The sequence below is a fragment of the Chelonoidis abingdonii genome, chromosome 11 (genome assembly GCF_003597395.2).
Source record: "Chelonoidis abingdonii isolate Lonesome George chromosome 11, CheloAbing_2.0, whole genome shotgun sequence".
NCBI classification, from domain to species: domain Eukaryota; kingdom Metazoa; phylum Chordata; order Testudines; family Testudinidae; genus Chelonoidis; species Chelonoidis abingdonii.
The window spans coordinates 57,214,436-57,241,696 of NC_133779.1; the positions used below are offsets into that span (position 1 = coordinate 57,214,436).

General features: G+C 47.5%; 2 protein-coding genes across 2 annotated transcripts in view; both read left to right on the forward strand.

The window, feature by feature from the left end:
* The window catches only part of LOC116833437 (IgGFc-binding protein-like), a 59,963-nt gene extending 33,860 nt beyond the window's left edge, over positions 1 to 26,103 (forward strand). The window contains exons 7-12 of the mRNA XM_075071392.1: positions 18,194 to 18,789; positions 18,920 to 19,490; positions 19,682 to 19,881; positions 21,596 to 21,970; positions 24,089 to 24,375; positions 26,032 to 26,103. Coding sequence (XP_074927493.1) covers positions 18,194 to 18,789; positions 18,920 to 19,490; positions 19,682 to 19,881; positions 21,596 to 21,970; positions 24,089 to 24,375; positions 26,032 to 26,041 — 2,039 coding nt within the window. The 3' untranslated portion in view covers positions 26,042 to 26,103. The remainder of the gene's footprint in view (positions 1 to 18,193; positions 18,790 to 18,919; positions 19,491 to 19,681; positions 19,882 to 21,595; positions 21,971 to 24,088; positions 24,376 to 26,031) is intronic.
* Positions 2,854 to 17,431, forward strand: LOC142047492 (IgGFc-binding protein-like). Its single transcript, XM_075070686.1, has 6 exons — positions 2,854 to 3,013; positions 4,091 to 4,419; positions 11,016 to 11,589; positions 12,718 to 13,316; positions 16,550 to 17,068; positions 17,396 to 17,431. Exons 1-6 carry the CDS (start codon positions 2,854 to 2,856, stop codon positions 17,429 to 17,431), a joined length of 2,217 nt encoding a protein of 738 aa, XP_074926787.1.
* Positions 26,104 to 27,261: the final 1,158 nt, after the last annotated feature.

The following is a 27,261-nucleotide window of genomic DNA, read 5'->3' on the forward strand; positions in this document are numbered from 1 at the left end:
GTCGGATTTGGTCAAATGAAATAAAGGCAAAATGCATTCTAAGCTGATCTGAACACTTTCAATGCCCTTACAAACTTAGATGCTTCTCATCACAGGCTGGCTGGTTGCCCTTCAGCCAGGCTCTCCCCTTTCATCAGTGCTTCTGTCGTTTGGTGGTTATGTCTGTAGATGGAGGTGGAAGAGAGAGGAAAAGCAGGAAAAGCATAGCAAATGTCTCTCCTTTTTATCATGTTCCTTCTTCCCTCTTGGCTTCCTCCCCATCCCCGACACACACACACACCTTGCAGGGGCAGGTGAGCATTACCTCATCATAGTCCCTGACTTACCAAGGGAAGGGGGGTGACTCACTTGAGAGTCCAACAGATCCTTTGTTGCTGTGAGGCTGGGCTGGTTTGTCCCGTGATGAAGTATGAACTGCCCCTCTGTTCCTGGAGAGTTTTTCCTGGGCTTATTTTAAGCCATGATAATACATTTTCAGCCTCATAACTATATACATGAAATTACAACGAATAACATTCCTATAACAACAATTATTATAACATTACTATCACAAAAATGCTTGGTGCATTCTGTGCCTTCTGAAGACACATAGCATGAAAAACTTTGCACTGGATACCACACAATCATGTTATGAGGATGAACATGGGTCTACAGTGTGTTCCCCCGAGATTCAGAGTGTCATAGTTGTGTTGGGAAATTTTGGAAGGTGGTGAAAGAGGAGAGTTTGCTGTGATGGCGAGCTATGTGTTTGGGATCATCATGTGCTGGCTGTATTGTCGTGTTGGCGATTGTGTTAATTTGTATCGGGGGACTGGTCTGTTGAATAGTGTGGGTGACAAATAAGGGGTATGTGTCTGGTGGATTATACTTGGGGATTTTGTTTGGGGATGTGGCCTGCGTTGGTGAATATACGTTAAGTTGCATGGAGGGGAACCAATCTTCAAAGAACTGTGGGGCAGTCACCTTTAAATCACTGACTCATTACAACCAATGAAATTGTTGAACACAAACTAGACATAGAGTAAGGGTGATGATTGGCATGGCATAGGTACATGCCTTACTGCTTCATCATATAAAGATTATTATCATTATTATTATTTATTATTTATACTACTGTAGCACTTAGGAGCCTAGATATTGGACTTGAGGTCCGTGCCATGTTGATATGACCAATAATGTTTCTTTCAGATGCCTGCAAAGCTCTGAAATGCCGGACCAAAGAGACATGCCGGACTGAGGATGGCCACACATCATGTATTCCTGACTACACGGGAACCTTGCTTGCGGTCCTCAGGGGAAATGCTACTACCAAACTTTTGATGCGTCTGAAGTTTGACTTCCAGGGCACCTGCACCTAACACTCTGCGCCAAATACTGTGCGAGCGACCCCGCCACCCTGGAGCCTTTCACCCATGATGGTGAGATAGAAACAGCGATAAGGGAGCCAGTGATTATCTCCTTCTGCGAGTGACCACGTCTCCATCTATGGGTTCCACAACATCCTCCATGTACAAGAGGGAAGTTTGGCTCAAAGTCCGGTGGAGTCTCTCCTAGCTCAGGGCTTCTGGCACTGGTTCGGTCTTATCAAAAGCACGCTAAGTACTTTGTGTAGTGTGTCTCATCGAGTATAACAGGAAATCCCACAACGGATGCCGTGAGCTGAATATGTCACTGATTGGGCATACAAGTACGATATAATACACTATCTGTCATGAGCCTGTATGTTTGAAAACCTTCATCATCGATTTAGAGTAGTATAGAAGCAAAAAACAAAACTTTGTGGCTAGATCGAAGCTAGTCTCAGATACGTAGAATATATCTAAGATCAGGGAGCACCTATTCTGAAACAGATACTGTAGGTAGATAGTTGAAGCTAGAATAAATAACTGTGTTTATTCAGGACGTTGAATTGATTCTGTGTTCTTCTTGATAATAACGCCGAATGGGGTAAAAACCAGTGATTATGGGATTTTGACCTTCATTTTCTGCTCTGGTTTAGAGTTGCAATTGTAATGACAGCCAAAATGATATGGTGAGGCGACCAGTTGGCAGTAATAACAGTTGTGAGGATGAAAGTAAGTAATAATGCCCTTTCGTGCCCTCCCCTGCCTGTCTGTCTCATAGTGACTGAACGTGATCTGTGCGTCTGCTCACCTTAACTCGCCCCCTACTGATAACAAAACTATTGCACTCTGCTGTTAGCTCTTTCTGTGTTGGATCACCATATCTCCCCGGTGACGCTGTGATTAAGACTCGTCGTGTTAAATCCGATCTATGATCCGAAAGAGGGATACCACTCGAAGCATGCATTCATGTGACCATCCTCGCTACCAGTGTTGGCCGCTGGTGGGTGGATGTGTACAACGAGAAGTGGTCTCTAGTCTTGGAGTACCAAAGTCTAACCAGCTCTCTTAGCGGCACTCGAAGGACAGCACATAATATAGTGGGCACGGCCTCAGTCATTGCGGTGGTCGCGCTGCTCACGACTTGTACCTTGTGCGGTCTTTGTCGGGAACTTCAACCAGAACCCAGAAGACGACATATGTCCTCCCAACGGCATTACGAAATGTCTCCTCCATCGTGGGCTTGGGCTTCCCGTTGGTTGAAGAAGTTCCAAGACCGGGACCCCTTTTTGCTGGGAATTATTGCCAAGAGACTTGCCCAGTGTGTGATGAGACAAATGGAAGCTGTACGGAGATGACAGTCACGTGGGGTGTCAGTAGAAGTCACCTGACAGGGTCCCTTTGAGGACATCTTCAGCTCCAGTGGTTGAGCCCCGACGACGTCTTTGACAACTGGCATCGTACGACGGTGTGTTGCTGATATGAGTGGGAACAAGTCCATTCTTGTGCGATGACGCTGGAGCGTACGCAGGCCCTGTTGAGGACCATGGAGTCACTGTCTATGACTGTGAGGACGCCGTCCAGCTGTGATGAGTTTGGAGGTTGGCATTCTGTCGAAGCAGGTGGCAATGAGACTAATCCGACAGTTTACCCTGTTGATGGAGGAGATGGTGAGTGACCTGAGCATGGGGATGGGAATACCCAGGTTCCTGGGGCAGTGGGGTGAGCACTGAGTTTTAGGGTAGAGTTCCCCCTTTTCTGTAGAATTTCCTTTTTTAGGTTAAATGTATCCTAGTATGCTCCCCCTGAAGAACTCAGAAGTTTGAAAACATGATAGACACAGTTAGCTTATCTGCAATTTGGCTTTAAGTACAACGTATCTAGCATGGAGGCAATGGTGTAGTTCAACATCTGTGGGCCATAGGAGTCTGTGGAAGATGTCTAGTGGTGAAACAGCATAAGAACAAAGCTGTTGGTGATCCAGAAGTTAGGAAGAGAGATTCAGGAGAGGACTTTTTCTCCCATTGAAATACATGGGAGTCAAAGGTGCTTACAACTTTCAGAATTTAACCCCTAGCATGTGTGGCTCTCACTGATACACCCACCGACAGCAATTCCAGGCCCCAGGGCAGCTGCGCTGCTGGGTGTACTCTTCCATCATGGCCAGGGCTTCCATATGCCTGCCTGACTGCCTTCGTTGCCACTGGTACCACCCTCCCCATGCCTAGAACCCCTGCGGCCCACCTCGGTGATTTAAAAGGGCCTGGGGCTCCTGACTGCTGCCATGGCAGTGGTAGTGGCCAGGGGACCCAAATCCTTTTAAATCTCCCGGGCCCTGAGCAGTATTCCCTTCGCCCTGTGCCATCAGTGGGCCTGCTCACTTAGGTATGGACTGAAATTCCACTTCCAAAGGAGTCAGTGGGAATTATCCAATTACTTCAGTGCCACAGCAATGGGTTATTGAGAGTGTGCTGGATCACAACCAGGGGCATTTAAGCACATGCGTAACTTTAAACGTGTGAGTAACCTCCTTGACTTCAATGGAACTGCTCACACAGTTGAGTGTTTAGCTGGACTAGGACCAGAGCTTGCAGCAGGCCAAGCTCTGTTGAGTATCCTCAGCATGCCTTGATTGGTTCAGTTGGTTCTGCATGAATGCTGTGCCCATGGCAGATCTTGCTCCCCTGGCCTAGACACTTGACTTGAGTCCCCCACTCTGTTGATGTGACAGGGCTTTTTTCTTTCAGAAATCTGCAAAGCCCTGAAATGCCGGACCAAGGAGACTTGCAAGACAGAGGATGGCCATGCGACATGTGTTCCCGACTATGTGGGAACTTGCTGGGGGTGGGGGAACCCGCATTATCACACCTTTGATGGCCTGAAGTTTGATTTCCAGGGCACCTGCACCTACACCATCGCCAAGTACTGTGGGACTGACCCCACCCTGGAGCCCTTTACCATCGATGAGAAGAATGATAACAGGGGCAGCCAGGCCATCTCCTTTCTACGAGTGACCAACATCTATGTCTACGGGTACAACATCTCCATCTACAAAAGGGAAGTTGGCAAAGTCCGGGTAAGTCTCTGATTTCAGGACTACACCTTTTGGACTCATAACACACAGTGATTTGGCAGAGTCTTTATCACTCACAAATGGTATCCTAGAATCAGTGGATGTGAGCAAGACATAGGCAAATGGGAAGAAAGATGTTTTCAGATAATGGGGCCCTGGGTTCTGGGAGGGACACGGGGACCAGAGTGAGGTAAGGTGGATCACCGGCCTGCAGAGGGCATTCCAATGGCTGGAGAGCTAATTCCAGGAGATGACCAGCAGGAGGCACCACAGGGTGAGTCCACACCCTTACAGAGATTAATTAATTTATTTGAGCATAAGCTTTCACGGGTTAAACCCACTTCATCGGGAGCATGAAATGAAAAATACAGTAGGAAGATATATATACACAGAGAACATGAAAAAATGGGTGTTGCCATACCAACTGTAATGAGAGGAATTAACCTTGGTGAGCTATTAGGTGAGTTATTATCAGCAGGAGAAAAAAAAACGTTTGTAGTGATAATCATGATGGCCCATTTCCAATCGTTGACAGGAAGGTATGAATAACCGTAGTGGAAAAATTAGCATGGGGACACAGTTTTTACTTTGTATAATGACCCATGCTAATTTTTCCCCTACGGTTACTCACACCTTCTTGTCAACTGTTGGAAATGGGCCATCCTGATTATCACTACAAATGTTTTTTTCTCCTGCTGATAATAGCTCACCTTATGCTCAAATACATTTGTTAGTCTCTAAAGTGCCACAAGGACTCCTCGTTCTTTTTGCTGATACAGACTAACATGGCTACTACTCTGAAACCTTTCACCAAGAAAGAAAGGAGTGTTCTTTAGGTAGATAATAGAGGTGAAATCATGACTCCATTGAAATCAATGGGAGTAGGTGACATAGATCACAGGTTTCAGTAGAGGGCTGAATTCTATATTTAGTTATGGTGCATGTGTCGCAGTGTAAATTGAGGACTGTATACTCCCCAATATGCACAGCAGAATGGCCTATCAGAGGTTTGCAGAGAGATCAGAGGGAGAATATAGTCTTTATTTAGTAACCACACCTTGAATACTGCATGCAGTTCTGAACATCCCATCTCAAAGTTATATTAGAATTGGAAAAGGGACAGAGAAGGGTAACACAAATGATTAAGAGTATGGAACAGCTTCCAGATGAGGAGTGATTAAAAAGACTGGGACTTTTCATCTTGGAAAAGAGGTGACTGAGGGGACATATGATGGAGAGCTATAAAATCATGAATGGTGTGGAGAAAGTGAATAAGGAAGTATTATTTATTCCTTCACATAACATAAGTACAAGAGGTCACTCAATGAAATTAATAGGCAGCAGGTTTAAAACAAACAAAAGGAAATACTTCTTCACACAGCAGACAGTCAACCTGTGGAACTCATTGCCAGAGGATTATGGCCAAAACTATAAAGGGGCTCAAAAAAGAGATAGATAAGTTCCTGGAGTATAGATCCATCAATGACTATTAGCCAAGATGGTCAGGAAGGCAAGTCCATGCTCTGGGTATCCCTAACCTCTGACTACCAGAAGCTGGGAGTGGACAATGAGATGGATCGCTCAATGATTGCCCTTTCCTGTTCATTCACTTGCAAGCCCCTGGCATTGCCCGCTGTTGGAAGAAAGGATATCTGGCTAGATGGACCATTGGTCAGACTCAGTACGTCTGTTCTTATGTTCTTAACCAGAGCTGGGCAAAATTTTTCATCCAAAACATTCGTTTGGCGAAAAATGCAGATTCTGTGCTCTGAAACCTTTCATGAATTTGGATCAGTTTCAATGATTTATTTTGACTGAGAAAAAATGAAAGGTTTTATTTCAACATTTTTTAAATAAAATGTTTCAGTTTTTTAATTTGAAATGACGTTTTGTTTCAAAGCTTCCTTTAATTTTATTTTTTTCAAATTTCAAATATTTTAAAAAGTGCTTGAAATCGGACTGAAACAGTTTGTTTGATCTGAAACAATTTTCTTTCCATTTTTCACCAAAAAAATTGAATTTTTTTCAGTTCAAATGAAACAATTTTTTCCTGTTTTTTTTGTAATTACTAATCTATTATTTGCACATCTCTAGAAAGAACTATTTTTTATTTAAATATTTATTATTCATTTTCTTCTTGTTCCGTTCATTGTACAGTGAGAAAATCTGCTCCATTTGAGGCTCAAATATATTTCTGCCCTTTTTTCCTCCATTTTCTGCATTTTCTGATTCTCTTTTCCTGACCTGTCTGTGTGAATCTCCTTCATCCTTTTCTTTGTATCTCATTCTCTTAGCAACCCCTAATTCTCTACACAAGCTGCTTCAGCCCCAGTCCTTGCCCCATTTGATCTGTTAAAATGACCAAGGTGTGATGGGATGCTTATCCCACACGTAGAATCATTGAACCATAGATTTAGAAGGGACAGCAAGCGTCATCTAGTCTAACCCTCTGCTATGATGACATGTTGTGTCTAAATCATCCAAGACAGATGAAAACTTTTGAAAACTTCCTATGAAGGAGCTTCCACAACCTTTGCTAGGCAGTCTGTTCCATTGTTCTGCTCATCTTTTGTTTAGGAAGTTTTTCCTGATTTAATCTAAATCTGCTCTGCTGTAGTTTGAATCCATTGCCTCTTGTCCTGCCCTCTATGGCAAGAACAACCTTTTCTCCATCTTTTTTATGGCAGCCTTTCAAGTATTTGAAGACCGTTATCTTATCCTCTCGTTTGCAAACTAAAAATACCTAGTTCCTTCAGTCTTTGCTCGTATATAAGCCTGCAAATCATTCATGGAGGTCACAGAAGTCATGGCTTTCGTGACTTTCTATGACCTCCATGAATTTTGCAGCACTGGTGCAGCTGATCTCAGCAGCTGGGGAAGCCCCGGGTCCAGCCGTACCGGGTGCTGCTCTGGCAGCCCTAGGCAGCTTGTCCCCAGGCCGCCCTTGCCGGGATCAACAGTGGTGGGGCTGCAGGTCATCACCCGCCCGGACTGGCGGGGGTGATGGGGCAGCCCTGGGCTGCCCCCCTCCTGGAGCGGCAGGGGGCAATGGGCTACCTCCCACGGCGGCCCTGGCCATCTTCCACCTGGAGCGGCCCTCTGCCGACCCCTCCCTCCAAAGTCAGGGGGCCCTGGGTTGCCACTAGCTGCAGCAGGGCCTGGGCTGCCCCACCCCAGATGAAACGTCACCCCGCACTGCCTCTCCCTCACCCAGCAGCATCTTGAGGAGCACCCTCCTCCCAGCAGGTAAGATTCAGTCACAGGTCAGGGGGCCGTGAGTTTTTGTTTATTGCCCGTGACCTATCCATGACTTGTACTACAAATACTCGTGACTAAAACGTAGCCTTACTCATCTGACTTGCATTCCATCGCTTTGTCATCTTTGTCGCTCACCTCTGGATCCTTTCCAGTTTCTCTACATCCTTTCTCTACAGCAGTGACCAAAATAAGATGCAGTACTCCAGCTGAGGCCTAACCGGTGCCAAGTAGAGTGATACTATCACTTCCCCTGACTTGCATGCTGTGCCTCTGTTAATGCATTTGTACATGCCATGATTCACTGTTGCAAAAAAAGGCAAACATTCTAGGATGCATTAGCAGAAGTGTTGTAAGCAAGACACAAGAAGTAATTCTTAGGCCTTGTCTACGCTGGCAAGTTACTGCGCAGTAAAGAAGCTTTCTGTGGTGTAACTCCTGAGGTGTACACACTGCCAAGGTACTTAGTGCACAGAAACACCTCACTTGCAGCATTGTAAAAAAAACCACCTTGACGAGAGTCATAATCCTTAAAGCGCAGAGGCTCCAGCGCTGTATTGGCAGTGTAAACACATTACAGCGCAGAAAGCAATCGATTGACCTCCAGAAGTGTCCCATAATCCCTCAAGTGGCCGCTCTGCTCATTGTTTTGAACTCAGCTGCCCTGGAAACATGCACCCCTCCCCTTTCAAAGCTCCATTGCGTGCTGTGCCGATCTGCTCGGAGACACAAAGCAAACCATTAACATGGAATGCTCGTGCTGTTGAACACAGAAGCCGGAGTGTATGTGTGTGTGTGTGTGAGAGAGAGAGAAAGAGACAGACAGACAGATTGCTGTGCAGAGAGCTGGGGAGGGAGGCTGGGGCTGATGTTGGGTTTCCCCCTCTCCCTGCCTCAGGACTGGTTGCTTCCCGCTGCTGTCTGAACTTACAAGACAACATGCTGACACACTCTCTGTCCCCCAAAACACACTCTCTCATAGGCGCCAACTTTCCCCAGTGCCAATGGGTGCTTGCACCCCACCCCGCCCCAACTCTACCTCTTTCCTGTCCCTATTGGACCCCTTCCCCAAATCTCCGCCCCGGCCCTACCTCTTCCCCCAGCGTGCCACGTTCCCCATCCTCCCCCCGTCCCAGCCACATGAAACAGCTGTTTTGCAGTGCAAGCGCTGGGAGCTAGGGGGAAAAGCGGGCACGCGGCACACTCAGGGTAGGAGGCAGAGTGGAGGCAGAGGTGACCTGGGCAGGAGGGCAGGGAGCTGCTGGTGGGTACTGTGCACCCACCAATTTTTCCCCATGGGTGGTCCAGCCCCAGAGCACCCACAGAGTTGGTGCCTGTGCTGTCTTTTCCCCCTCCATACACACACACACACACACACACACACACACTCCTTGTCACACACTCTGCCCCACCCCCTTTCAGTTGAAAAACAGCTGGCAATGTAGTAGGATGCCCATGGAGCAATGGGGTTGGGAAACCTGCATCATGTGATACTGTGCCTGCCCAATGAGGCATTGTAAACCCTTCCCAAAGCACCCTGTGGTCAGTTGCACAGTGGGATAGCTACCACAATGCACTGCTGTCTTTGCCGTTGCAAGAGCTGCTAATGTGGATGTGCTCCACCATCACAAGGAGCACAGTGTGGACACACAACAGCAGATTAATTCCAGCACTTTAGTAAAAGTGGTATAACTTCTTGCGCAGAAACTTTCCAGTGTAGATATACCCTTATACTCTACTGTGCTCTGATTAGGCCTCAACTGGAGTATTGTGTCCGTTCTCTGCACCACATTTCAGAAAATATGTGAAAAATTGGAGAAAGTCCAGAGAAGAGTAACAAACATGATTAAAGGTCTAGAAAACAAGACCTGTGAGGAGAATACTGGGGGGCAGGGGCAATGGTAACAGTTTTCAAGTACATAAAAGGCCGTTAGAAAGAGGAGGGAGATAAATTATTCTCGTTAACATCTGAAGATAGGACAAGAAGCAGTGGGTTTAAACAAGGGTGGTTTAGGTTGGACAATAGGAAAAAACTTCCTAACTGCAGGGTAATTAAGTACCGGAATAAATTGCCTAGGGAGGTTGTGGAATTTCCATCACTGGAGATTTTTAAGAGCAGGTTAGACCAACACCTGTCAGGGATGGTCTAGATAATACTTAGTCCTGCCATGAGTGCAAGTTATGGGATCAAATGACCTTCAAGGTCCCTTTTAGTCCTATGATTCTATAATTCTATGTAGGGGAAGCACTTTTGCCACACAGGGATTAAATAGCTAGTATTGTCTCTGAAGTGTTTTTCATGAGCTTTACAGTTGATGCTCTGATCCGCTTAGTAGGGGCAGTGGAGTTTACACCATTGGGGGTCATCGTTTCAGGCTCTCTGCAGACTCAGACAGATATTGCCAAGCTAGTCACACTTGGGGAACATTTGGAAGGTTTTCCTTGCAGCCATGAAGACCAAAAAAAAAATTTTAAACAAACAAACAATTCAAGAAATAAATACATAAATAAAATAAAAATTAAAGCTTAGATTCTGGAGATTCCTAATGTGTCATGTGGGCTATACAAATAAATCAGATGGGTTGTATATTAGACACCTCTAGATAATTAGATATTATAGATAGATACTGTGGGTCGGTAAATAATATAGCTAGATAATGTGGACAGAGAGATTGATGGATGGATGGTTAGATTTTGTAGGTGACTAATCAATATAGCTAGGTAGTGTGCATGGATAGATAGACATAGAGAATTCTGCAGATAGACAGATACTGTAGGTAGATAGTGTCGATAGATAAGTACTGTATACAGAATTCTAAAAATGTAGGTCCAGAAAGCGCCTCAAGAGGTCATCTAAATGCATCTCTCGGGCTGAGGCAATATTAAGTATAGCTAGACCATCCTTGACAGGTGTTTGTCGAACCTATTCTTAACGTATTCAAGCCGATTTGCATTGATTTCACTGGTTCTTCCTGAGCAAGGAATGAGTAAAAAGTGATGGCTGTTAGTCAGGATCAACAGAGATGGTGTCCCTAGCCTCAGTTTGCCAGAAGCTGGGAATGAATGACAGGGGATGGATCACTTGATTACCTATTCTGTTCATTCCGTCTGGGGCACCTGGCAATGGCCACTGTTGGTAGACAGGATACTGGGCTAGATGGACCTGGTCTGACCCAGTATGGCCGTTCTTATGTTCTTATGATAAAGGATTTGGCCCCCTTATTGTACGTGCTACTGGCTAGAATGACAATGAGGTACAGTCGAAATGAGTGGTGAGGTGACATATTCAATGAGAACAAGTTAGGATGACAGAGCAATAACACCCAGCCTGTCCTTGTCTCTAGCTAAATGGCGTGATCACCAGTCTCCCAGTGACACTGTCAGATGGTAAAATCAGAGTGTACCAGAGTGGCTTCCGCGCCATCCTGCAGACGGACTTTGGTCTCCAGGTGGCATACAACTGGGACTGGCATCTGGTGATCACCCTCCCCAGCAGCTATTATGAGGCCACGTGTGGCCTATGTGGGAACTTCAACCAGAACCCTGAAGATGACATGACATCAGCCAGCGGCACCAGAGTCTCCTCCATTGTGGGCTGGGCTGCTAGTTGGAAAGTCCAAGACCAGGATCCTTTTTGCTGGGATTCCTGCCAAGAGAACTGCCTGACATGTGATGAGAGCACAAGAAAGCTGTACGGGGGCGACAGTCACTGTGGGTTGATCAGCAAAGCACCAGGAGGGCCCTTCAGAGAGTGTCACTCCAGAGTGAACTCCAGTGAGTTCTTTGATAGATGCATCTATGACGTGTGTCTGAACAGGGGCGCTACGAGAATCTTGTGCCAGGCACTGGAGGCTTACGCAGCAACCTGCAGAGACCAGGGGGCCACCGTCTATGACTGGAGGATGCCATCTGGCTGTGGTGAGTCTGACAGCTTGGTGTCCTTACTGACACGGGCATGATCGGGCTAGTCAGTAGAGAAACCTGGATGTTTTTCATTCCTCCGGAGTTTTGAGGAAAAATGCCATTCTTGTCAAATTCAAAATTTTCGAAAAAAGTTCAGATTTTGACAAAATTTAATTTCAAAAAGTGTGAAACAAAGCGTGTCAGTAACATTTCAGAATGGAACATTTCAATTTTTCATTTTGAAACTACTCTTGACAACAAAATTAATTATTTTAGATATATAAAACATTTTTTAAAAGTTTCATAAGGTTGAAATCTGAAAGTAGTGTTTTGATTGTATCAAAATTAAACACTTCAATTGACTTGCAACAATGTCTGGGACAGGAATTTCATTTCCGTTCCCTTTTGGAACAGAAGAAAATCCAAAATCTTGATATTTCCCTTGAAATGGTAAATCTGGTTTCAGCTCAGTTCCAATAGCCCATCTGTTCACTCTGTAGGTGGAAGGGATGGTGAATGACCTGAGCATAGGGTTGTGAATGGCTGGGTTTCTTGGGCATAGGGATCAATGCTGACTCTGAGCACCACCTATTGAGCTCCCTGCTCCGCCCCTTGCAGTACGACGTCCCCTAGTGTCACACTTGGGAATTGGAGTCAGCACTGATTCCAAGGAGTGAGCAACCCCTACTGAGCCTTCCACCCCACTCCCTGAAGCACAGTGCCCACTAGTGCAACACTGGGGCATTGGAGTCAGCATGGACACAAGTGGAGAGCACCTCCTAATCAGATCCGTCTCCTTTGTCTGGAGAACAGTGCCCCCTAGTCCACACTGTGCCATTAAGGTCAGCACTAACTCAAGGGAAAGTACTCTTACCTAGCACTCCCTCCAGACCTAAGTGTTCTTTATACCCAAGCGCTGACCCTGACTGACTCATGGCCTGTGAGATTTGGCTGCAGACATATATGGCCTTTTGGTTCCTGAATGCAGAAGTTAATTCCACCGTCCTTTTCCTTTTGGCTGTTTCATGCAGGGTGGATAACACACTGCGTGTAAGAATTTGTCTGTAGATCTCACTGTGTCTAGGCTGGTTGTTTCATTTATTTCCTGTATTTTTAAATCTCCCCTTTCGAACCCTATCTCAGCCCTGCCCTGCCCTGAGAACAGCCACTACGAGGCCTGTGGGAACGCCTGCCCAGCCAGCTGTTCTGACCGAACTGCCCCCTCCTTCTGCCGGGAGCCCTGCGTGGAGACCTGCCAGTGTAATGATGGTTACGTCCTCAGCACTGACAAGTGTGTCCCTGTGGCGAGCTGTGGCTGTGACTACAACGGCCGCTACTACAAACCCAGTGAGGAGTTCTGGGATGATGAGAACTGCAGCTCTCGGTGCAGGTGTGACCCCATCCTGGGCACAGTGGTTTGCAGGAAGACCAGTTGCAAGGCCAAAGAAAGATGCTCCGTGGTCAGTGGGATCCGTGGATGCCATGCAATCAACTACTCCACCTGCATAGGTACTGGAGACCCTCACTACACCACCTTTGATGGGAAAAAGTATGATTTTATGGGCACCTGCATCTACCAGTTCGCAGCTCTCTGCTCTGAGGACCCCACACTCACCCCATTCAATGTCAAAGTGGAGAACAACAACCGAGGCAGCAAGGCCGTGTCCTTCACCAAAACAGTGACCTTAGAGGTCTACAACGTGACCATCAGCCTGAGCCAGGAGCATCCACGCAAGATCCAGGTAGGGAAGCAGGATCACTGGGGAACACAGGAAGTCATTTCAGTGATCTCTTGTCTGGGCTTTGTGTTGTCTTTTTAGCTCTGAGAGGGAATGGAGTCTAGTGGTTGGAGAAGGGTGGTGGGATCCAGGACTCCTGGATTTCATCCCTGGCTCTGTGAGGAAAGTGGGGTCCAGTGGTTGGAGCAGGGGGGGCTGGGAGCCAGGACTCCTAGGTTCTATCACAGGTATGGGGACTAGGCGGTTTGAGCAAATGGTGCTAAGAACTAAAGCTCCAGCATTCTACTCTGGGGAAGTGGTGTGACCTGGGATTCAGACATTTAGGATTTTAATCCTCTCTCTGCCCCAACTGGCTTAATAACCTAGAGCAAGTCGCTTCCTACCTTTGTACCTCTATGAGCAGGTCTACATTTAAAACACTGCACCGATGCAGCTGCACCACTCTAGCGCTTTGTGAGGATGCTACTACGTTGATGGGAGAGCTTCTCCTGTCAGCGTAGTTATTCCAGCTCCCCAAGAGGCAGTGGCTATGTGGACAGAAGAAGTCCTCCCATCAACATAGCATTGTCTACACCGGGGTTAGTTCAGTGTAACTGCGTTGCTCAGGGAGTGGATTTTTCGCACACCGGAGTAATGTAGTTATACCGATATAAGATTACAGGGTAGACCTGGCCTATTTCCCCAGCTCTAAAGGGGGTAATAAAATCGTTTTCACTTCACAGAGCAGTTGTGAGTAGACCTATGCAAATAACTGGTTCTTTGATACACTGCCAGTTCTGAGAATATTGACAAAATTTCTGTTCCATCTGAAAGGAAACTTTTTGTTTTGTTCTGGGCAACAAAAAGCCAAGGAAATGATGGGCTAGGTTCATGCAGTCGCCAGCGGTGCTAATGACTCCTTTTGGGCCAGTGGGTGAGCACTCACCTGGGATGTGGAAGACCTGGATTCCATTCCTCCTTCTGCCTGATAGGGAGAAGGAATTTGAATTTGCTGGAGAGTCCCCCAGCTACCGGACTATGGGATTGTCAAGGTATTATTCCCACTTTGAACTTTAGTGTCCAGAAAGTGGGGACCTGCATGTACCCTTCTAAGCTTAATTCCTAGCTTAGATCTGATAGCGCTGCCACCAACCAAAACTATAGTGTTTTGATACACTTCCTGTTCCCCCAAACCTTCCCTGGGGGACCCAAAACCCAAACCCCTTAGGTCTTAAAACAAAGAGAAATAAACCATTCCCCCTCCTTTCTCCCTCCCAGATTTTCCCCTCCCTGGGTTACCTTGAGAGATCACTGTGATCCAAACTCCTTGAATCTTAAAACAGAGAGGAATTAACCTTTCCCCCCTTTTCTTTCCCTCCACCACTCCCTGGTGAATTCAGACCCAATCCCCTTGAGTCTTCCACAAGGAAAAAAATCAATCAGGTTCTTAAAAAGGAAAGCCTTTAATTAAATAAAGAAAAAAAATAAAAACTATCTCTGTAAAATCAAGATTGAAAATGTTTACAGGGTCTTCAGCTTGTATAGACTAGAGGGACTCCCTCCCCCTTAGCCTAAGATACAAGTTACAGCAAACAGAGGTAAAATATCCTTCCAGAAAAATACACATTTGCAAATTAAGAAAACAAACAAAAGACTAAGCCACCTTCTAGCTAGTACTTACTACTTTGAACATGAGAGACTGTTTCAGAAAGATTGGAGAAACCTGGTTGCACGTCTGGCTCCTCTTAGTCCCAAGAGAGAACAAAGAGCAAAACAAACAGCACAAAAAAAGACTTCCCTCAACCAAGATTTGAAAGTATCTTGTCTCCCGATTGGTCCTTTGGGCAGGTGTCAGCCAGGTTCACTGAGCTTGTTAACTCTTGCAGGTAAAAGAGACATTAACCCTTAACTCTCTGTTTATGACAGTGATATTCTGGGGCAGGGCTATGCTTAAACTTTAGCTCAATCTACGCTATATCTTTCAGGGATGTGAAAAAGTCCCCCTCACCCCCAGCACTGTAGTTAAGCAAACCTAACCTCTGGTGTAGACACAGCTAGGTTGAGAGAAGAATTCTTCCATCAACGTAGCTATCGCTGCTCAGGAAGGAGGATTACCTACCTCCATTGGAAAAATCCCTTCCATCAATGTAGGACACATCTGGACCATGACACGTCAGCAGCACATAGTGCCCGTAGTGTAGATATGCCCTCAGTCTCTCCTTTTGAAGCTGTTCCACTTTGTATAAAATACGTGACTAGTCCCTGGCCCAGAGAGCAAGAATAAGAATGATTCCATACAGGGGCAGCTCCAGGCCCCAGCACGCCAAGCGCATGCTTGGGGCAGCACGCCACGGGGGGTGCTCTGCTTGTCGTCAAGAGGGCGGCAGGCAGGGTGCCTTCGGCAACATGCCTGCAGAGGGTCCGCTGGTCCCGCAGCTTCGGTGGACCTCCCACAAGCATGCCTGCAGAGAGTCCGCTGGTCCCACGGCTACACCGAAGCCGCGGGACCAGCAGACCCTCCGCGGGCATGCCTGCGGGAGGTCCACTGGAGCCGTGGGACCGGCGAGTAGCAGAGTGTCCCCTGTGGCATGACGCCGTGCTTGGGGCAGCGAAAAGTTTAGAGCTGCCCCTGATTCTATACCTGGCTGTTAAGCACTCAGCTGGGGCAGGGGGAGACCCACATTCAGATTCCTGCTCCATTGACTAGTTAATTATACAAAGTAGAACAGCTTCAACAGTAAGTGGTAACTGTGAGACCGAAGTTCAATCTTGCTCTGTTATCAGGCAGTGGGGGGAATTGAACCCAGGTCTACCACATCCCAGGTGAGTGTCCTAATGACTGGACTAAAGGTTATAGAGGAAACTCCTTCTGCATATGGCCCCTTGTGCATCCAGCCTGAATTTTTTTTCCCCACCACAACTGTCCGTCCAATTTTTATCAAATATAGAAATAGTTTCTGGTAAATGAAGACTGCATTTATAAGCAAGTACATTATTTGTGTGAGATTTTTCACCCAGCTCTAGTCTTTGGTGCTTTGCCTGCGTAGCACTCCTTGGATAGAAAGAGCTTTAGAAAAAAAAAGGGCTATAGTAGGGGGCAATGGGATGAAATATTGATGCACTGGGTTATCCTCCACCCAATTCAGAAATATGAATTCTGGAGCCAGAGCATCCATAGCTGCTCCATGGAAATGGAATTATTTCATATTGAGTGCACTGAGTGAAATCCTTGACAATCTCTACTGTATGTTTTCCAGGTCAATGGTGTCTTTGTGGACCTGCCCTTCTCCCATCAGCACAAGTTCAAGGCCTACATCAGTGGAGTCCATGGCTTTATCAAGACTGATTTTGACCTGAGAGTGAGCTTTGACTGGTACAGCTATGCCAGGGTCATCATACCCAATACGTACGCCAACGCAGTCTGCGGCCTCTGTGGCAATGCCAATCAGGACCCCAGTGACGATCTGACCTTGAAGAATGGAACTCAGACATCTGATGAGATTCAGTTCGCCGACAGCTGGAAGGTGGGGGAGGTCCCAGGGTGCTCGTCTAGCTGCAACGGGGACTGCTCAGTCTGCAGTGAGGCTCAGAAACAACCCTATAAGGGAGACCAGTACTGCGGGGTCCTCACCCAACAGAACGGGCCATTCAGACAGTGCCATGGGGCCATCGACCCAGCTCCCTTCTTTGATGATTGTATCTATGACACCTGCCAATACAAGGGTCACCAGGACACACTGTGCACCGCAATCAGCTCCTACGCCACATCCTGCCAGGCCAGGGGCATCTGGATAGGGCAGTGGAGATCTGCCTCATTCTGTAGTAAGTGTCGCCTGTGGGACCCTGCTTTAGGGACTGGCTACTTCATGTGTGCACCAGCACCCTCTGCAGAGTGGGGTCAGAATTGTTCACCCACCCAGTTCTGAGTATCTTTGTTACAGATTCTAGACCTAGACATTTCCAACATGCAATTAAAATTTTAGTCCCTCAAATATTTTTTTCATTCTGTGTCATGTTACTTAATGTCTAGATGTCCTGTAAATTTTCTCTTAGAGCTCAGCTTTTCTGTTCCTGCTGTTTTCATGGCTTGTCTACATTTACAGAGCTGCAGCTTCACAGATGCAGCTGTGCTGCTGTAGCATTTAGTGAAGACGCAACCTATGCCGATAGGAGAGCTTCTCCCACTGGCGTAGTTCATCCACTTCCTTGATAGATGGTAGCTATGGCAATGGGACAAGCCCTCCTGTTGCCACAGCACCGTCTACACCAGGAGTTCGGTCAGTATAACTGTGTGGGTGTGGATTTTCCACATCCCTGAGTAATGTACTTATACTGACATAAGTCTGTAGTGTAGACCAAGCCTTACACTTTGCCTTTCCAGAGTAATTGAATTAATACTTTGGCATTTAGAGAAGTAGAAACATTTTATAACATTCATTAAGTCCTGTGAGTCACTGCAAGATAGGTAAGTATTGTTACCCCATTTGATTGGCTGGGAAAATTAGGAAAAGAGCTGGCAAATTATTTGGCCAAAGGTGTCTTCCATAAATAGATGGCAGAGCTAGGAAAAGAGCCCAAAGAGTTCTGAGCCCCCCTGCTTGCAACATAATGCATGAATGTAGACTTCCACTATTCTAGTCAAGAGGTGACCCTTTATCCAACAGATGGGAATAGAACCCAAGAGTCCTGAGGGCCACTCCCCTAATTTAATCACTAGACTACACTTTTCCCAGAGATGAAATTAGGACCAGGAGTCCTGATTCCCAGTCCCCTGCTCTAACCATATCCTAAAGGATGTGAAAAGAAAGAGACTTTCAACAACATTGACCAAAATGATCTGTTAGTTCAACCACGTTTCTCTTCTCACAGAAATTCAAATTCTCTCTGATCTTTTTCGTCAGGACTGACCTGCCCCCTTAACTCTCACTACGAACTCTGTGGAACCAGCTGTCCTTCCAACTGCAACGACCTGTGGGCTCTAGATCGGTGTGAGGAGCCCTGTGCTGAAGGGTGTTTCTGTGATGCTGGATTCACCCTGAGTGGTGACAAGTGCATCCCAGTTGCGCAATGTGGCTGTGTGCACCAGGCCATGTATTACAAGAAGGGAGAGGAGTTCTACCCCAGCGCCTCCTGCCAGGAACGCTGCCTGTGCAAAGACAATGGGGTCGTTGAGTGCCAGGAAGCCTCCTGTGGAGCCAATGAGGAGTGCAGGGTGGAGAACGGAGTCCTGGGCTGCCATGCCACAGGATATGGAACATGCATCACATCTGGTGGATCTCACTACATCTCCTTTGATGGACGGGCCTTTGACTTCCAGGGCTCCTGCACGTACACCTTAGCCAAGGTCTGCAGCAGAGACTCTGGACTGGGAAACTTCTCCGTGGTGGTGGAGAATGAGAGCCCTGGCAGTGGCCACATGGCTGCGACAAGGACAGTGGTGGTGTCCCTGCATGATTACACCATCACTATGGAGAGGGGGAGGAAGTGGACAGTTGTGGTAAGTCCGTGTTTGCTATTAGTCTTACATAGCACTAATGGTGTGTGTGTGTTTATGTGTGTGTGAGTAACCAGGACACCACTGTTGAATCCCCACTAGTGACGGGTGAATTTCCCTCTCATTGGCACAGGTGGGTGGTGAGCTCTACACCCTGCCACTGACTACGGACGATGGGAAACTTTGGATCAACCAAGAGGGGAACAACATCATTGTCCAATCAGCCTCTGGCCTTGAAGTCTTTTACGACACTGCCTCCAACCTCCTACTGTCCGTCCCCAGCACTTATAAGGGACATGTGTGCGGCTTGTGTGGCAACTTTAACGATGACAAGAGTGATGATTTCCTGCTTCCCGGTGTGAAGAGTACCCAGAATGTGGATGAATTTGTCGTCTTCTGGAAGGTGCCTGTTGAGGATGCCATATGCTCTGGTGGCTGTGGTGAGAAGTGCCCCATCTGTGATGCAGCCCAGACAGCACTGTACCAGACTGAGAGCTCCTGTGGGCTCATCACAGCCAACTCGGGTCCCTTCAGAAACTGTCACTCGATAGTCAGTCCTGTTGAGTACTTCAACCACTGTCTCTATGACATGTGTGCCACCAACGGAAGGGGAGAGACCCTCTGCCAGAGCCTGCAGGCCTATGTGGCTGTGTGCCAGGCAGCTGGGGCCAAGATTGAGACCTGGAGAACGGCCTCCTTCTGCCGTAAGTCTATAGGTCAATCTACAGTCTGTACTTCATTAACCCATAGCTGCTGTGGTTCTTGTGCTATCCAACCTCCACAATGGCTCTCAGACTTCTAGGCTAAGTAGGAGCTTCTGTTTATTTAGGTGAGAGACCTCAGCTTAACTTGGCTTTCTGTCTGTAATGGTCGTAATTTACTTCTGTCCCTCCAGCCCTTGCCTGCCTGGCTAACAGCCACTACGAGCTGTGTACCAGATCCTGCAGTTTCACCTGTGCCAGCTTGTTTGCCCCTGCCCAGTGCTCCGGGAACTGCTTTGAAGGCTGCTGGTGTAATCCAGAATACGTGTCCGATGGGGAGACATGCGTCTCCATGGACAGGTGTGGCTGTGTGCACAACGGGCGCTACATCAAGGTGGGTGCTGGGTTATTGGTCCGTCTGTTCTCCCAGATTCTGCCATTCTCCTCTGGCAATGGGATTCCCAGCGGGGGTTAGAGTGACTATATAATGGCATGTCCTGTATCCTACTATGTGGCTACACCTAAAACCTAGAGCCAAATCTTGCCCTCAGGGTCACCCATGCGACTTCCACTGCAGTCAATGGCAGCTGTGCATACAAAATGTGGGGCCCATCATTTCTATTACAGGGATCATAGAATCATAGAAGATCAGGATTGGATGAGACCTCAAGAGGTCATCTAGTCCAACCCCTTGCTCAAAGCTGGACCAACACCAACTAAATCATCCCAGTCAGGGCATTGTCAAGCCGGGCCTTAAAAACCTCTAAGGATGGAAATACCACCACCTCCCTAGGTAACCCATTCCAGTGCTTCACCACCCTCCTAGTGAAATAGTGTTTCCTAATATCCAACGTAGACCTCCCGCACTGCAACTTGAGACCATTGCTTCTTGTTCTGCCATCTGCCACCACTGATAACAAGGATGGTCTTCTATATTCCAGGACAGGCCTTCGGAATAACCAAAGCAAAGGCTGCTCCCAGAAGATCTTTTTCCAGCTTTACACTGAGCTCAGAGCATCCCATGGGGGTGTCAGGTCTTTGAGAGTTTAATTGGTTCTGTGTAATTGCCCATGCAGGGCAAACTTGAGCAACGATGCTCACAGTTTATGGACCTCACTAAGCAGCCTCGGTGGTTTGATCTAAGGAACTGACCAGTAACCTGGGATGTAACATGATTACTAGAAAGTGCTGAGCATGGGCTCAGATCAGACAGGCATCCAGATAGCCAGGTGTTCAGATGAAGCTTGTTTGCAGGAGATTGTAAAACAGAGTTGGAAGGAAATACCATGAGGGAATGAAACTGTCCAGCACGTTGGAGACTGAGCAAGTGTAAAGTAGGGAAACAGGCCTTTCCCCTCCAGGGGGTCTAACTCTGATCCAGACCCAGGCTAGGAGGACTGGCTGGCTTAAGGGGACAGGGGGTGGGACACAGGGCCTCGCTCTTCTAGGGATGCCAGCTCTGAGCCAACTCCAGGTCAGAGGGACTGCCTGACTTAGTGGGTTGGGGAAATGGGACACAGGGCCTTTCTCCTGTAGGGGCATCTGACTCTGATCCAGCCCAGGGTGGGGGGATTGGTTGGCTTAGGTGGGTGGGGAATGAGAGATGGGGCCTTTCCTCTCCAGGGGACCAGCTCTGATCCAGCCTTAGTTCAGGGGGCAGCGAGTGAAATATGAGGCTCTTCCCCTCCAGTCTGGCTCCTGGGGAACAAGAGCATTGACTGTGTGTAAAGAAAAGTGTTGGTGGGATTCAGCCTAATTTCTGGTTGGCAAATCTGCCTTTCACATGAAAATCAACACTGCAGCCGCCCCCTTTGTTGTCAGCCCTTGGGCAGGGGATGTTGCTAGGTGTTGGGGCTTGATGTTATTAGACCTCAATGTGGAGACCGGTCAATCGCACACCTTGCTCTCTTTACCTCTGCTGTATCCTCCTGCTCTTTCTCTCTGTGATCAGCCTTGCTGAGCCATTGCTTCTGGAAGGTCTTTGACATCTTCCCTCTATTGATCCTTTCCCATAGCTCTATATACTGCTGCTTCCAGTCCCTCCTGCCGAGGTGTGATTCCTTTTGCATTCACTTAACAAAGTTGTTTGTCTGGGTATTTCCCTGAAGGCCGGGGAGAGCTTTGTCTCCAGCAACTGTTCCGAGAAATGCACCTGCCACGCTTCAGGCAAGGTCATCTGTGAGGAAACAAACTGTTCCAAAGAAGAGAAATGCATGCTCAGGAATGGAGTGCGCAGCTGCGTGAAGCAGCTAGGCCGGTGCACACTGGCCCCAGGAATATGGTTCACCTCCTTTGATAGTGTCGAGAGGGAAGTCCTTCTTGAAGGGCCCTACGAGGTGTCTTCTCTCTGCGAAGGGGTCGACCTCCCCTTGTTCCGGATGGTGGTCAATGTGTTCAGAGATGGTGGCATGGCCGTTCCTGATGGCATCTCCATTTTCTTCGATAAGGATCTGATCCATGTCAATAAGAAAAAGGAGGTTTGGGTAAGAGGAGGCTGAGTTAGCACACCCTAAACCAAGGGGGAGGGAGTGAGTCACCATTAAGATCCCTGCTTCATTGAAGGGAAGTGATCTGCCCAAAGTCATACGGTTAGTCAATGACTGAGTTGGGAATAGAGTGTAGGACTCCTGTTAGAACCCTGCTCTAACCACTAGACCCAGGGATAGAACCCAGGCGTCCTGGCTCCCACCTTACCCTATTAGACCCCACTTCTCTCTCAGAGCCACAGATCAAGCCAAACTCCCAACCTCCCACTAGTCCCTATTCCCTTCCAAGAGCAAGAACCCAGGAGTCCTGGCTCCCAGCTCACTCCTACTGTAATCCACTAGACTCCACTCCTTTCTCAGCGGTGGGACTAAAACCCATGCATTCTGAATTTTAGCCCACTCATCTAACCAGTGAATTAAGCACCACACAGAGCTGGGAGACCCTAACCTCCTCTGCTAATGGTGAGCTTGCACTGCCAGCAATAGCAGGGCAGGGCAGTTCCTGACATGCCAGCAGTCTCACCTGCAGTAGCTGTAGGAAGCTGTGGTGAGCAGAAGACCTTCACTAGGGTATTTGACCACCCGACCACTGGGATGAATGTTGACAGAATGTTGACACTCACCTTTGTAAACTGTGTGAGATCTGTGGATCAGGACGATGATGATTTGAGTAGATCTAGTCCTGGACTCAGCCAGAAACAAGGATGAAAAATGCATATCTGTGTTATGGGCAGGATTTTTGACAAATCGTTTTTTGGACAAAATATGCCTGTTCATTGAACCCAAAACTTTTTGTGAAACTAACTTGGGTTTGACAAAGCTCCTAAGTGGAAAAAAACTCTGAAAAAGGAGTTCCCAAATGCTCAAAATGAAACATTTCAATGGTTTTCCATTTCAGAATAACTTTGTATTTCAAATTTTAAATGAATTAGTCTAAAAATAAAGGTACAAGGAAAAAGTCAAAATAGAAACAACACAACTTTACTGAAATGGAACATTTTAATTGGCCTGAAACAAACAAACAAAAATTCAGATTTTTGGTTTGCGAAGTTTTTGAAGACTTCCAATACTGATTCAGGATGAGAAAAAATTTCAAACTCTCAAAAACTTGTGGCAATACTAGAAAACTATTCCACCCCCCTCCAGCTCTAATCTGTGTATTTACAGACTTTAAAACAAACCTGCTTTGAGTTTGGTTCTAATGACTGAAGAATATGTTCCAAGAGAGCTTTGTATTCTCTGTACCATTATTATTATTATTTCTATTAAAGTAGGGGGGTAGGAAACTGGAAATCAGGACACTCAAGTTTGGCAGCACAATGGGGCCCCAACTGTGATCAGGGCCCCATTATGCCAGGCGCTGCTCAAAGACACAGCGAGAGACAGTCCCTGCCCACCTGAGATCAGGGTCTCTATCACAGAGAGCATACAACTAAATAGACACAAAGGGAGATGAAGGATACATGGACCAACACCACACAGGAAGTCAGTAATAGAGCCATGCACAGAACCCAGGTTTCCTGAGAACCAGTTGAATAGTTGTTCTGGGCTGGATCTGTCTGCCTCAGTTGACTGATGGCCCCAATTTACCGCCCTTCACAGTCAGTATGATTAGATCTGACCCACATTTCTTCTGACTGAAAATGAAGGATTCGGCTGTAAGCTCGTTGGGGTGAAGACTGTGCTTTTGGTCTGTGTTTGTACAGTCCTTGGCACAAAGAGGTCCTGAACCACCCCTAGGATTCTGGGTGCTGTTGCAATAGAAACAATGCCCCTAATTACGGAAACGTGAGCTAACGAAGACCATGTTAGGGTCAGAAAAAAGGAGAGATGACTCCTTTAGTCACACCATGCAATGAGAACAAGAATTGGAAAGAGACAGGCTCATCTCCCAGAGTGGAGGGGCAGAACCTGCTCTCAGTTACATCAGTCTCAATCCAGAGTTACTCCCCTGACTGCAATGGATTTATTCGGGTTTTACCCTTGTTTGAGAGCAAAATCTGACCCAGAGATTCCAGACGCCATTACCTTGTACTGGGGTCCATAGCCTAGCTCTGTCTCACTCCCTCCCATGGTGCCCAGCTTTTCTCTGACCTCCTTCTCTGTGCCTTCCAGGTGAAAGGGCACCAAAAGCAGCTCCCAGTGAATGTATCCAGAACCTTGTCTGTAAGTGAGTCTCAGGGCACCATCATGATTGTCCAGGGCTCTAGAATAAAGATTCTGTTCAGCCTGAGCGGGGAGGTGACGGTGACAGTCAACGAGAGCCTGGCTAACAAGCTGTGTGCACCTTGTGGGAACTTCAATGGCGACGTCTCCGATGACCTGCAGTTGCCCAGCGGGCAGGTCGTGGGGAACATCACGGACGTGTTTGAAGCTTGGAGGGCACGAAACCTCTCAAGAGGGTAAGTGGCTCTTCAGAGGGATGCTTATAGACAGCTTGACTATTCACTCTCCACAGGAGTGATCATGTGGTTGGCTTGGTTCATAGATTCCATACATTCCAAGGCCAAGAGAGGCCATTGTGATCATCTAGTCCTGCCACCTGTGTAACACAGGCCAGAGATCTGCCTTGAAAGAATTCCTGTTAGAACAGATCTTTTAGAAAAGCATCCAGGCTTGATAACAGAATGTTCAGTGCTGGAGGATCCACTAATAATTTTTGGATGAAAAAAGTAAAAAATGTTCAAGGAAAACTGATGCTCTTCTTGAAAATGATCTTTTAAAGTGAAAACTTTGTTAGTTGTTTGTTGGCACGACTGCTTTGACAGCAAAATTTCAACCAGCCCTGCAAAATTGCAGTTCTTCCCATTGGCCCTGTAGATCCAATGTGGCCCTGAAAGAGTGAGATGGTCCTGCTCTTGTTCCAATCACTCGTGCCTGTGCAACCCCCCTGTGTCCAATATGGTTGAACTGGTTCCCCGACGGTGAAGCCAGCCTTGATGAACCTGTACTGCTGGTGTAACCCACACACCTCCTGGGTGTGTTGCTCTGTCCCATCTAGTGACACCAAGACCACTTAGAGAGAGATTAATGAGTCTGCTCTACAGCCTTAGCTAAGGGCCATATGGCTTTTAGCTAATGCTGTAAAAGCTCATGCACTAAGCTCCAGAGATCCCAGGTTTGATCCAGCCCACTGAGGACAGGGGTCTGTCGGTATTATGCTGGCATTGGTGCCCAAGAAGGAAAGACCTCAGATTGACTCTTAGGGTATGTCTACGCTGCAATCAGGTGTTATTGCAGCTCATTTACATGTACCTGAGCTGGCTTGGATCGACTTAGCTTGCTAAAAATGGCAGTGACTGTAAAAATAGCCTGGACTAACTGCTCAAGCACCTATCTAGGGTCAGAGACAGGCTAATGGTCAGACAGCTAGCCAGTGCTACCATCCTGATCCTAGCTCAGATAGCCCTGCCCATGCTACAGTCACCCCTCCCGATTGCAGTGTAGACATACCCTTGAATCCCAGAAGGAACTTTCAGGGTTGGCAGCTAGGAACCCCCCACCCCCACGCAGCACCTGTGATATGGAAACCACTGGCCATGGCTACCTGCAGTGCCACTTTTGTTGGTGTAAAGACAATGGCTCTGATTCTGTTCTCTGCCACCTTTGGTCTGCTTCTGCTTCAGCCCCTGGCATATATTAGAGAAGCCATGGGCTGCTTTGATTTATAACAGGGCTGCTTCACAGCCTGGATCAGCCCAGAATTGCTGCAGGGCCGCAGACTGTAAAGACTGCCCGTCTTGCCCTATGACCCATACACTGGGGCTTATGACGTGGACAGCACTGGTCTGCCCCTGCCAGCCCTACACTGCTCCTTCCCTGGGGCAATTCTTCCTGTGTCACCTTTATGGCCCCAGAGCAAGGTGCGGGGCTGGGGCAGATGCTCTCAGTCATTGTAAGGACTTGGGGGTTCTCGATGACCCTGGATTTCATTCCAGTTTGCTGGAGGGAGCCTAATCAAATATTTTGAGGCGGTTGGATGCAAAGTGCTGTCAATCTCGATCCACTCTGTGACCCAGCAGGAAGGACTAATTTTTGTCTTTCTCTTTCTCTCCTAGTGATCTTTAAAAGCCACCTGAGCTGCACTGGACCCCGCCCCATTTCCCTTCCCTGCATTGGACTGGGCTGGCTGGTTACTCAGTAAAAAGGTCATAGCTTAGCACATAAACGTGTTCCTTCATGTAGGGTGCTCCCTGCAGCGTGGATGAGTTCAGTGGTGCCGGGTGCATGACGAAAAATCTCATCTGGACTTGTCAATAGAGACATTTGCAAAGGTGTTTCTGAAGCAGCCGGCTCTGGCATGCCTCGGAAAATGGCTTTCGTGTTCCGCTTGGATCTGACTGTGCTAAGGTCCCTTCACACCACCTTTTAAGGCCTCTTTGTGCTGCCAAAGTGGAATAAAGGAGCCTCAGCATAATGTGACTCAGGCTATTTGTCTCTCTTCTCAGCACTGGAGTGGTGTAAAGAGGGCTGGATAATTGGGAATTCAGGCCTAGGCCTGCTGCTAAAACACTGCAGGGACTATGGGCGAAGGTGCCTAACCACAATCTCCCTCTACGTCAGCACTATGTGATAGGCGATGCCTTTCCTGACCTGCTCTTCCCCAGAGACCCACACATGAGTCATGCCCACAAATCATCCCCATCACCTCTGGCTTTCCTCACCAGGGAATTAACAGCACCGTCACAGAAAGGTCAGCCCACACCTTCTGATCGCTCACCAGGAGGCTAACTGGGTGCTCCTTTACACTGGCATAAGTCCAAGGTCACTCCTGATTTACACAGTGATGAGGAGAGGAGAATCAGGCCAATTTTCCCCATGAAGAAAGATAAGGAGAAGTCTTAGTTGTTACCCATAGAAGAAGCAGACAGTTCACAAATTCAGCTCGATCTCTTCTCCAAGGTGGTATCAGCTTGTGGAGATATTATGGGGTTTTGTTCATGGTTAGGGTTGATCTCCTGCTATATCTCCTTCAGAGATGCAGCGGTATGTTCTCCAGTCTGCTAAGTCCACCTTGTGCTATATGGCTGGCTGAAGATAGCTAGTGGAGAACTCTCCCAGTCCAAGGGACCTATCCATGGGCAAATATCTAGCTACACCACTTCCTCCTCCAGCCACCCCAGCCCTAACGTAAGGGCAAGGGGGGCTGGGCAAGGAGGTGGCATTGTGTGGATGGGCCACCGAGGGGAGTAGGTGTGACAGGGCCGAGCTCCACCATCGGATGAACTATATAGTGCATTTGAGGAATGTTGGCAATAAATACTAGAAACCCAGGGACATGGAGGAAC